This window comes from Pseudopipra pipra, chromosome 5, assembly GCF_036250125.1.
Source record: "Pseudopipra pipra isolate bDixPip1 chromosome 5, bDixPip1.hap1, whole genome shotgun sequence".
In the NCBI taxonomy this organism is placed as follows: Eukaryota; Metazoa; Chordata; class Aves; order Passeriformes; family Pipridae; genus Pseudopipra; species Pseudopipra pipra.
Window position 1 is genome coordinate 35,267,650 of NC_087553.1, and position 12,524 is coordinate 35,280,173.

The 12,524-nt window shown below is 35.6% G+C and overlaps 1 protein-coding gene across 19 annotated transcripts in view; it reads left to right on the forward strand.

Moving 5' to 3' along the window:
- PPFIA2 (PTPRF interacting protein alpha 2) overlaps positions 1–12,524 on the forward strand; it is a 321,066-nt gene that overhangs the window by 272,967 nt on the left and 35,575 nt on the right. For 12 of the 19 annotated variants that reach the window (XM_064655565.1, XM_064655547.1, XM_064655552.1 and 9 more), the window contains 6 exons: positions 271–491; positions 3,237–3,474; positions 6,051–6,080; positions 6,953–7,083; positions 7,587–7,768; positions 11,912–12,005. In XM_064655565.1, the coding sequence (XP_064511635.1) occupies positions 271–491; positions 3,237–3,474; positions 6,051–6,080; positions 6,953–7,083; positions 7,587–7,768; positions 11,912–12,005 (896 nt within the window). The remainder of the gene's footprint in view (positions 1–270; positions 492–3,236; positions 3,475–6,050; positions 6,081–6,952; positions 7,084–7,586; positions 7,769–11,911; positions 12,006–12,524) is intronic. The other 7 variants (XM_064655549.1, XM_064655553.1, XM_064655555.1 and 4 more) reach the window with 1 other exon arrangement.

A 12,524-nucleotide genomic window follows, 5' to 3' on the forward strand; every position in this document is an offset into this window, starting at 1 on the left:
AAACAACAGCAGAAAAAACAACCCACCATACTTGACTATCTGTCTTTTCTTGGTGTCTTTTTGTATAAATTTTCCTGATAGTAATTGTACACACGATTTGCAGTTATGTGAAAATACATCATTTGCAGTAATATTGCAAGCATTAATGGAGAGTTAATCATTGGATAAATATTTTTAAATGCTAGTTGCTTTCCTTTCCCATTTTTTAGAAGTTTGACTTTGCAGTTGTTTTCCCTGATGTAAACTGTGTACATCCTAATTCCTTCTCAGGTAAAATCACTTGGAGATCACGAGTGGAATAGGAGTCAGCAGATTGGTGTTTTGAGCAGTCATCCATTTGAAAGTGACACTGAGATGTCTGACATCGATGATGATGATAGAGAAACACTTTTCAGCTCCATGGACCTGCTGTCACCAAGTGGTCATTCCGATGCCCAGACTCTTGCCATGATGCTTCAGGAGCAGCTAGATGCAATCAATAAAGAAATCAGGTATGCAGTCTGAACCAGCTGGGATGCATTTATGATTACAGCTTCAAGCTTCCTTTAGTGGTTGAGTTCAGGTGCCATTCATAACAGTTAGGAAACCACCTGTACATTTAAAGGATTGATAATGCATCCACTTTCAAGAGGAGAGTATTGATTGTGTGAAGATAACAATGACCTCTTTCTTTTCTAACCATAGAAATTTCTTGCAAAAAATGTTCCAAGCAGAGAATTGATGGCTAATTGAAGAGAAATAAGTTAGAGAAGGCTAGCACATCGCAGATCAGATAGATTGTTGTTCACAGTCCTCTTTTCAAGGTCTTTGTTATGCGTGACGCCACTTACTCAGTAACAACCTCCTATCAGAAATATTTGATTTCAGTGCTCTTCATACTTTCTTCTGGTGATTATCCCTATGTGACGTCCAATATAAGCCATGTTTTCTAACATATGGTTTTGATTTTCTCTGTAGACACAGAATATGATTTTTCATACTCCAAGTTGGATTATAGTGCTTGGAAATGGGTAGTGAATAAAATATATATTAATTTCTGTGCAAATTTAATGAAGTGATAGAGAATCAAATTACATATTTTAATTAAGTGATTTTTAATAAATGACATAATATTTTAGGTTTAAAGCATTCCTACATGTTTTTCAGGAAGGGTAACTTTGAAAAAGCTTGGTGTATGAAAAACGTCCTCTGATTAGTGACTGTTTTTCTAGAAAGAGATGAAGGAAAGGTTACTAAATGTATTAGGCACTTTCTGGTAACACTATAAACATAAATACTGTGGTTAAAAATATAATCAAAACTGGATTCATTATCTTTTGCCAAATCTGTCTTTCTCTGATCAAGGTTAATCAGGGGAGAACTCTATTGGAATATATTGAATTTTAATAACTTTTCTGTTCTGGGGGAAGATTTTTGTTGCAAATCTACATATTTGCTGATCCCAGAATGTCTTCATTCAGATAGAATTGCACTGCTGTTTTCTCAAACCTCTTATTACACCTGTCAAAATAAAGAGTCAAAGAGATATGGTTTTGATATTGCTGTTAGGAAGGTAAATTCCTCAAAACAGTGTATACAAAAGAGAGAACCTTAACCATATTTTCTGTTGTTACAAAGAAGTCAGCGCTGTGACCGATTTAGGAAGCTGTAGATGTAACAACTATATTTGTTTTTAAAAAACACTTTCATCAGTTTAAGAAGTAATATAGTAAAGGATTCTCATGAGGAATTGTACCTGCGGGTGACATAGTGGGATACTATTTGTGCCACCCTGAGTCAGATCATTGTTTTACTTAACTCAGCATCTTGACTCAGATGTTAGGTACAGTTTTATCTCAAAAGGGAGCAACAGTGCTCTTTGTATATGGCCATTTTTACTGGAAGTCTGCTGAGAGTAGTTTATTTCCCCTACTCCTAATCTTATACTGAAGTATAGGCTTTTATTATCACCACCATAATTATTAAAGGACCAGGTAAGTAATTTTGTATTCTTTTTTTTTATATGGTTCAGGAAAAATCATTCTACAAGGATAGTCATATAAACTGTACTGTATTTCATATTTTCTTGGTTTGTGGGTATTTTTTTTCTTGACAAACATGCTATAAAATGATTTGAGTTATCAAAAGAGATTAAAAATGTATTTTGCCTTAGTTTTTTTTATTATACAAGATGATTCAGAATTTAGATTACTAAAATGAAAAAAAAGATTGTTATAATTCCCTTTCAAAATATTATTGGCCTTTAAGTTTCTGCCATACCTTATTTCAAAAAGAACTGTATACATTTTATACAAATTCTGAAGTGTATGTTAGGGAAGAAGACTTATCACAGCACAGGAATTTTTAGGTTTCTATTTTTAATGTTTTTATTTATGTTTTTAATGTTTTTTTTTATTTATTTCTATTTTTATGTTTTTATTTATTGTACTTACTTCATTTTGTTCTGAAGAGCCTGGTTCACAGTTTCAGCTTCCCCAAACTTTGCATTCACTCATTAAACCTAGATCCCTCCTCATTGCAGAAACAGACCACTCTTAATATAGGTTTGTGGGTTTACAAACAAATGTTTGATTCCAAAGATATTTTTCCATTCTAGGTGCAATCACAATTAAAAACCCAAACTAAAGAACCCAATGGAAGCATCCTATTGAGGTGATATATGTTTAAGAATCTTACAGTGCTTGTCAGCAAGAGAATATTTAATGAAATTTACTTAAAAACACAGTGCTTTAGAAACAGATATTTTTTCATCAAATTGTAGAGATGAAACAATTTGTTTTGCAGGTTCTCTTTTTTCATTTATAAGGATTATTTTAGCAATTCCCTTCTTAAAGGCCCAATTTCATTTGACTTTGTGTTTGAGCTTTAGCAAAAGAAAATCAGATGAAGGCAACATAATATTGGAATTAGTTATCTATGGTAAAAGAGATTGTTAACCTCCCTACCCTGTACCATCTCCTTTGCAAAAGAAACAAGCTTACTGAAATGTCACACGTCAAATCTTGCTGTTAGGAACATTCTTCAAACAGGTTTTGAGAATGGAGAAGTTAAGAAAAATAATTTTATAACTCTGATGATTGTGAAAATATCCTTTCTATATATTATTTTTTAGTTGACCTACGATATTCATCTTTGTTTCTCTACTTTCAAATCTCATTTGAAAGGAAATAGTTTTTAGTTTTACTTTGGGGATTTGAAGAGGGAAATGCAACCACACTCTTCTTTTACTTGATAAGGTTAATCCAAGAAGAGAAAGAGTCAACAGAACTGCGTGCTGAAGAGATAGAGAACCGAGTGGCCAGCGTGAGTCTGGAAGGCTTAAATCTAGCCAGAGTCCACCAAGGTACCTCCATTACTGGCTCAGTGACAGCATCATCACTTGCAAGCTCATCTCCTCCCAGCGGACACTCAACTCCTAAACTCACCCCTCGCAGTCCAGCCAGGGAGATGGACAGAATGGGGGTTATGACACTGGTAAGAAACTGTGACAGCAATTTTAGGTGGGATATTTCTCATCTTAAGTACTTAATCTTTTCACTGTATGAGTGGGTCATCTCTCTAATTCTTTATTCACTTCTTCATCATACATACACAGATAGCAAATTCCCTAGCATATGGGCATTTGGATGGTTTGGGTCTTTGTTACAGTGGTTTTGAGCATTGCATAATTCACCAGGGACATAATGATGTGGGGATCAAGGGCCACTGATCACTGCAATTACTGTAATCAACTTATATGTAAAAAATGTTTACTAATGGAAAGCTCTGAAGTGATACAGTTATTACACAGTAGTCTCTGGACTATTGTTGAGTTTAAACTTTCAGGAAATACCTAGAAGACATTAAGAGCTTCCACTGCTTCATATATATGATCATTTGGATATACATTTTGTTATGTGTACTCTTTTATACATGCAGCATTTTTATGACAGTATATCATGCACTCGAAATAAATACTTTATAAGTACTAATAATTCATTTAACAGATATATTTCAACATTATAAGCAGCACACACATAGATATCAAGCCATGAAATTACCATGCAAAGCATTTCTAACATTATCTTTGAGGACGCATTCAAAAATGCTTGGTTTGATTTGAAAAGGGATTTGCAAATAAATTAATTTTGATCCTAGACAAAAAGAAGCAATGCGAGTCTGTGAAGGTAATATGTGTCAACATATTCGAGATGTAAAGCTCTGCTACTGATTAGAGTACAGCCACAGTGTTCAGTGTGAGCTACAAACCAGTTTGGAGCCTGGGTGAATTAATCCTTTTAAGCACTAGGAGAGAATCAAAGCAGGCCACTCTGCTGATCTCCGCATACAGGGAGTAGAACAGGGTATGTGTAAGCCCATTTTTTATTTGATTTTTCTCAGATAATCATAATGTTCCCAGTGTCCCCTGGTGGTCCATTCCTTGGAAGAGGAAGGTAGAGCCTCTCATCAGAGGGAAAATGAACTTTGATCTCAATCAGAATGCAGAAATTAACTATCCTAGCAGAGAAGGTTGATAAGAGCAGCTGGGAATAGAGCCTACCTGTTCATTCTTCTCAGCTGGGAGTAGGGACTTTTGCCAGTGATCATCTAGCCAAGTATTACCTTTTCCTCAGAAATTACAACTACTCATATCCAGTTTAACTCCCTCCCAGTTTAGTATGGTGTTTGCTGCCTTCTTGGGAACTAAGGACAGCAGAGAGGAGGTCGGGGCAGGCAGTTGTGACTGATTCTTTTTTGCCCCCAGTTCTCACTTCTGAATAGCAGAAAGGAAAATATTGATTGTACAGATCGTTGTGGAGGAGGTGAGTGTGGAGACTGCTGTGCTGCCACTTCACCAAAGCAGCACCTTCACAAATACACAGTTTGGCTCCATTTCCTCAGCCATTTAAACTAAATAATCTGGCTACAGAAAAATGGCAATGGTTAAACTGGTCCTCCAGCAGATACCTGTGCTGCCTGGTTGCCATGATTAGGACAGTGTAGCATCAGGTCAGTAGGTTCATCAGATTCAAACATAAAATGACAGCATAGCCTCTGTACTTCAGGTTGCCATGGTCTCACTGGCATCCAGCTCTAACCATGCTAAAACTCAGATGGATATGTCTTTATGAGTTGCAGTTGAACTCTTGACATACCACAAGCAGTAGAAGCAGAAACCCATGGCGTGCTCAGCAGCACAGCCTGCAATTTTTCTCACCTTCATCAACAATTTCAAGACATTTCTGCCCTGCATTGTTTCAGCAGGAGTTCAGTGTTGAATATATCCTTGTTACTGGCTGGGGACAGACACAAGCTTGTCAGACGTCCTCAAAGTGGAAACTCTGAGTTGAGAAGAGTTCTGTAGAGTCCTGGTCTCTAGAGCCCAAATTGCCAGATGACCCTATATTGGTTGTCTGGAGAAGCAGTATTGCATGAGTTTCCACAGTCCACACAGTAAATAAATTCTGCACAGTATCTTCAGCTTTCCTTAAATGAATGAGACATCCACCAAAAATAAAAATGCAAAGGGGGTTGAACAAGACACATTCTAGCAGCCTTCTATTGCCAAGCAATACTTGACAGTACAGAAGATAGGTGAACCGGTATTAATCTTCTGAAAATACCAGTCACTTTTTCAGGCACAGTATTTGGTGATGACATTTTGTGCTTTTACTTGGTGTGACACCAATATATTTGTAAAATTAGATAAAACTTAAATAAAAATCTCTGCGAGGTATAGCCTAAATATTTATATGAAAACTCAAAAAATAGAAAGTGCTACTATGAGCTTGCAATATCCAACTCTTTGGTGAGTTTAAAAAACTGAGAGTGTAACTATAGGGAAAAAAATTACTACTTTTCCAGAATGGTATATATTTTAGGCATTATCTTATGTTATTACTTCAAGTATATGGTATAATTAGTATGTATTATGGATAGTATTACATTAAAGAAATCTCTACTTCTCACTTCTGAATGTGAGAACAACGAAAGTGTGATATTTTGTTATGCTTCATAAGATTTATTAATCATTCTTTTTTTGTTGTTGCTGCTTTTGTTACCAACCTAAGCCAAGTGACCTAAGGAAGCATCGGAGAAAGGTATGATAGTGGGCTTCTTTTTAAGTTTGGGAAAGCACATTTATCATATTCCTCTTCTATTTAGAAAACTGGGTCTCTTACCAGCAACTGCATCCCCTCCTCTCCTTTTCATTCAATTTCTGAACATAATCAGTCGAACCCTACCTGGAAAGGCTTGCAGGGATCACAGCTAAGCCACAGAATCAAGGCCCACCAGTGATACATTGGAGTAGTAGCCTCTACAGCACAAACTTGAAAGAATACTTATTTTAAAAAATTATGGACACAAAAGAATTACCTTCAAATGTATTTTGACCATTTTTCTTGCTGGAGGAACCAAAGCCAGATTCCTTGAAATCTTCTGGAGCAGTATAAAATTGTTTACACAGCTGGCACTGATTATGAGATCTATCTTCACATAACAGAAGATAAATAATTATATGCTATGATAAAATTCCTTTCTGCCCGTGCTTATTTTCAAGCATACTGACTAGTCTGTTAACACATTGTGGAGAGAGTGGTCATGTTTATGCCTGTATTTACATTCTTACATATCCGAGAAACCTTGTTGATTTGAATAATCCTGACTAATCCAAGAGACCCATTTACACCTAAGGTTATCTTCATGTTTAGACTTTCACTGTATCAACCTGTTTGGCATTAAGGGAATGAACTTCTACAAGCATATTTCTTTCAAATATATACTTTAAGCTGCCATATTTAGACACTTGTTCTCACACAGTAGCATCTTTCAAAAATAAGAATCCTTACAATTTTCTCAAAAATTGCACTTGAAACCATATATGCTTCAGTTCATTTGACAAACTCATGCAGCATATCTTGAAATGTTCCTGAAAAGCTAATCTGCTCTCAATGGAGTCTCTCTCCCCCAGATTGCAGTTGTTGAAGAAGATGGCCGTGAAGATAAAGCCACGATCAAATGTGAAACTTCTCCTCCTCCAACACCCCGAGCTATCAGAATGACTCATACACTTCCTTCTTCATACCACAATGATGCCAGAAGGTAAGATGTTCGTAAAATGAATTGGCACTTCACAGTTTTCCTTTGTAATATTATTTTCTAATCATTCCAAAATGACTCTGTTTCCCATGCCATGAGATAGAAAGCCTTACCAGTTGTCTCTTGTATGACCTTGCAAATGTTTGTCAGTGCTAAAGTACATCCTGGATATTTCTCTTTTGAGGTACAGTTTTGATGACTAGTAGAAGTAGTAATACTGCAAATCTTAGAAAGAAAAACAGCAGGCTGACTACTATATTTTTCATTAACTGTTCTTAGCAAATTAAAAATATTTATTTTCAGTCTTGCCTGATGGAGATGATGTGATCTTTTTGCTCTCAGTGTTGCCAAATAATTTAAGGAAAATGTGATTGTTTCACCTGTTGGGGGATCATTAGTAAATTATAACTAATTAATTTGTTTGCAGAGCTGCTCAGAAGAAAGTAAAAAGTTACCTGAAAATTTTGGCGTGTTATTTATTCCATTTCTTTACCATCATTTTGTAGTAGTTTGCCTGCTTCATTGGAGCCAGAAAGCATTGGTCTTGGCAGTGTCAACAGCAGTCAGGACTCCCTGCACAAAGCTCCGAAGAAGAAAGGAATCAAGTCTTCAATCGGACGTTTGTTTGGTAAAAAAGAGAAGGCTCGACTTGGACAGCTCAGTAAGGAATTAGTGGTAACAAGTCAAGGTCATCATTTCACAGTCATTTTTCCATTTTTAATTTCACTTTTCTTTTTCAGTTTTCAATTTGCTCATTGTTCTGTTTTTTCTGGGACAAATTTTCCATTAAATTTCATTGTTATCAGCAATTATTTTGTCAAGAGTTTGCTATGACTAATGCAAATGAAAGGAGAGTTCTGGCACAAATTGCTGGAGTCATACTCTTCACTGAGCCTGCTACTTCACTAGTCTGTTGAATTAGAGTAAAAATGCTAAGTGTATTCTTGAGTAATCAAATAAAGAGGAGATGAGAAAGTAGAAAGTAATAAACTACTATAACAGGTGTACCTATGTGATATGGAAGGTCCTTGCAAGTGTAGCTGCTTTTTGGATTTCAGTGTGTCAATAGATGCTCTCTGCTGCCTGATGCTGAATGACCTCACCATACTCTTTCAATTAGTTATGCTACTCACAGCAGTTGTTGGTTTTCTTCCTATTTCTGCCCTTTTCCCTTGCCAAGACCTTAGTCTGTTTCATTCATGGCAAAAATTTTCCTCTGCCTATTTCTATAGGACATGTCTATAGGTACACAAGCCAACACAAGTAACAAATTGGAATAGATGTGTCAGCAAAACTGAAATCCTAGTCTTGAAGATGTCACACAATATATGAATTCGTGAGGCACTAAATTTTTATTGCCATGGTGACCACATAACACTTGTAAAAGAATTTTAAGGCTTTGCAGTAATTGTAAGCATTTAAGCAATACATTAGCCTGAAATAAAAAACCTACATTCATATTAAAATATGTCCTTATCACAACTAACAAGCCCATCACTAAAATAGTATAGAATAGAAAAGGTAATATGAAGGTCAAAGCGTCAGAGTAAAATCGAATAACTGAGAATTCTTCATTTATACTCCAACCTTTCCCCTCTCTGCCTGTAAGAACCTTGTGTTCTTGAAAAAAACCCAACCTAATTTCTAATTGTAATTTGAATTCCCTTTTTTTTCTCACTATAGGAAGAGTAAAACTAATTTATTTGCTCTTTTAAATAAGAATTTATTAAATAAGTCTTTCAAATACACCTGCATGTCAGTTCTGCATTGATGGAGAATTTTATAACTTTAGATTGCAGCTGAAGTTAGACTTTATTAATTCACAGTTACATTCCATAAAACCCTTTTTATTGATACTGATGATTCATGCGCAATAATCTATGATTTCACGGTAACTCAGGAACACAGAGGACAAAGATGTAATAAATGTGTTCATGTTTCCTGCAGTTCCTTGCATTGCGGAACAAAAATGAAATAACAACTTTCAAGTTTATCTCAGGAACAATGCAATCTGGCAGTACATTAATTTCATACTACCCACCGTGATTGATAAAACATACATAGAATTGGATAAAACCTATTTGTAATTCCCAAGATTAAATCATGAAATTACTAAAAGATATTAGAGATTTGCAATTATATGACATTTTTTGTGGCTTCCATCCTTTAGCCCAACAGCAAAGATTTCAGTATAATTCACATTTTAATTAAATAAACTAGGCTTACAAGTATGTATGAAATTAACAGTAGAAATGTTAACTAACCAAAAAGTAGGAGAGAAGTATTTCTAGAAATTGAAAAGACATTGAGCAGCTAAATTACAAAGTAGTTTTTTCTCATCTTAATTTTTAACATATCAAAAGAAAAGCATATATTCAGTGGCCACTTCCATTCAGTGGCAGTATCATAAAATCATAGAATATTGCAAGTGGAAATTTAAAAAACAGCAATCATGGTAGTACTTGACTCAATTGTATGACAGGTATGCTATCTGTGCAACTGTATAATTAGTAGTTCTATTTATAGTAAGATACTATATCACAGAAATTTATATAGCAAGTCCGATCACTACGGCACTACAGAATATTGTATGGTTTTCATAACCTAAATTTACAATACAAAATCCATAAAGAATGTAATTTATTTCCTTGCTTAAAATGAAACACTCTAACTTTATATAAACACATGCTTCTTACATTTTTTTAATATGGAAAATACCTCTTTTTCAATTACTTATGTTTATATACTGTTATTTAAGAAACAATATTTGAAGCTCCAAAGTTGTATCACTAACTTCAATGGAGTCAGGCTGTCTCCCATAATATTGCCTTACTCTGTATTCCTTGCAAAACTCTGAAATTATTAGTTTTCAACTACTAACCTTGCTAGAGTTTTATTTTGTTTTATTGTTTGTTACTGTTACCATCTCTGCTAGACCATTAGAATTATTGTTCAAAGGCAGATTCATGCCTTAGGAAATTCTTCTGAGAATTAAGATTCAAGATTTCTAGATTCTTCAAGTTTTCTTTAAATTACTGGAGAAGGGGAAAGGAATGCTATGGGGAACACAGGTGCATTTTGTTTCTTTCTTCCTGGATTAACTTGATTTTAAACTTATCCAGTCTTCTGTCACTTGGCAAACACCACAGTAGATGCTTACGTATTCTTCCCACGTAACATTTTAAATATTCTAGACCTAAACCAAACCATATATTCCAGGCATTTTTAGACCTGCCAAGGCAAGCTGATCTGCATGGTGTATGAAAGGTCAGCACTGCACTGCACTCATACCATCTCTCTACAATATATTGAGAGCTGGTCTCTCAAGAAAGGTGTGATATATTGATAGTGCAGTTTGCTAAATCAAAAGCTTACTCCAGAGTCAGCAGGGAACATTTAATAAGATTCTGTAAAACTTGGAAAGGCAGATGAAGTAAAGAAAAGCATACATTCATGTTCTCTGTATTTGTGAGATGCATTTACATCATTCTTATCATGAAACTTGCAGAAGTAGTGTCCCCTTTTAATACAGAAAAAATCTGTCCAGACAAACAGGAGTGCTAAAACAGTACCTGCTTTAAAAAGCAGCTTAAAACCAAGCTTTTCCAAGTTAATGTCATAAATAAACATGAGGAAGCAGTGAGGTTTGTTCTCACTTGATTGAGGTGCATGTACGTTTGACTCGTAATAGGCTGTGATGCTATTTCACTGCTTAACATTTATGCATTATTTTATAGTTAAAATCAACTAATCAGAATAGAATATTTGAATTTTGCACTTTCTTATTATGCCAGTGTCCACACTACAATTGTTTACTATCCATTGGTTGAGAAATAAGAAATTGCCATTTTCAAATGGAGTCAAGCACCCATATTTCACCACATTGTTGTCTTCCTTCTTGTGCCAGTTATACACCTTGTGAACAGGAGCACAGGAGGAAAGCAGCCTTTAAAGAAGTGCTGCAGCACTTCTATCTGTACATATGCATGTGGGAATGAGAGGACAGTGTGAAGCCAGAGCCAGGAGACTGTACTGGCAGATATCTTCATTATTCCTTGAATCCAGACAGCGATATAAAAGTCAGACCAACTTTCCTCTTCTGCTATAAGAAAGTCATGTTAGTGGACGTACTGTAAGACCAGCAGGGATCATATGTCCTTAGTTTATAATACGATTTTGTTTTGGTCCATGTGTCCTTGCTTGCTGCAAGCTTCCCTTGTCACTCTGTGTAACCTATTCAAGTTTCCACAACTTTGACAGGATTCAGGTGCCTACAAGACACCTCCAGGGAGATGTAGGAGTCTTTTTACTTCTCTGACAGAGTCTTTGTGCCATCTCTGTGAGTTTGCAGGAATAACAACATCTATGAAAGGAAAACGAAGGCTTTAGCACTACTACATTAAGTGATGCTGTATTATGGCAACAGTAATGAGACAGTTCTTGAGAATGCACTTTCATTTGTACATTTCTCAATTAAGATTAAAAAATGCTGAGAGCATTGCTTACTTAGCACCATGAGGCTGACCCTTAGGAGGCAAAGAAAAACAGCCAAAGGACATCAGGGTGCTTTTCTCATAAATTTCTACTAAACACGAGGAGGAGGAAACAATTTTTTTGCTCTACTTCTACTCTTTTCCATGTAGTAAACACTTGCCAGAATTTATTTCTGTAGGTGATAAATGTTCTCCACAAACACCAGATGTCATGGCTTGAGGAAGCAAACTTAGATGATGGTTGTGGGTGGGAGGGGAATTGAAGGGTTGATGAGGGGAACAACTAGAAAAGAGCTATGGGAAAATACAGTGGGGGTTTGGTTTGGTTTGTTTTCCAGGAGGTTACATGGAAACAGAGGCAGCAGCTCAGGAATCTCTGGGATTAAGCAAACTTGGAACCCAAGCAGAAAAGGACAGAAGACTGAAAAAAAAGTGAGTACCTTTTTTATGTGACTTTGTTTGCCTCAAACTTGATTAAAATGTCAGGATTTTTGTTGTTTTTATGCAGACATGTAAGGAGAAGCAAGACCATCTACTGTGGCATTTTAGCACTAAGAGTGGGTGTTTTTTCCCCAGTGTAAAAGTTTTTAAAGCTGGATATAAAATATAGGGGGAAATATTCAGAGTTTGTCAATTGCAATATTATTTTATTTGTGAAAGAGCGTAGGTTTATGAGAAAGAGACATTTTTCTATTTCACATTGTCGTTAATTCTGTGCCTTTTGCCTACTGGGCAATTCTAAAATATTAGGTAGGTATTTAATGACTCACTAGATTTTTTTCAGAAGGTTAAAGAAGACTTTTTTGTATTATCTATTGAACACAATGTTATGTCTGTTTATAGTGGTCAAAGGCTCCCCATAAACTCTAGCAGCTTCACTCTCTCTTTGCCTGACAACAAATGGCAACTTAGCTTTTTGTTTGCATGGATTATACAATAATTGAATGCTGT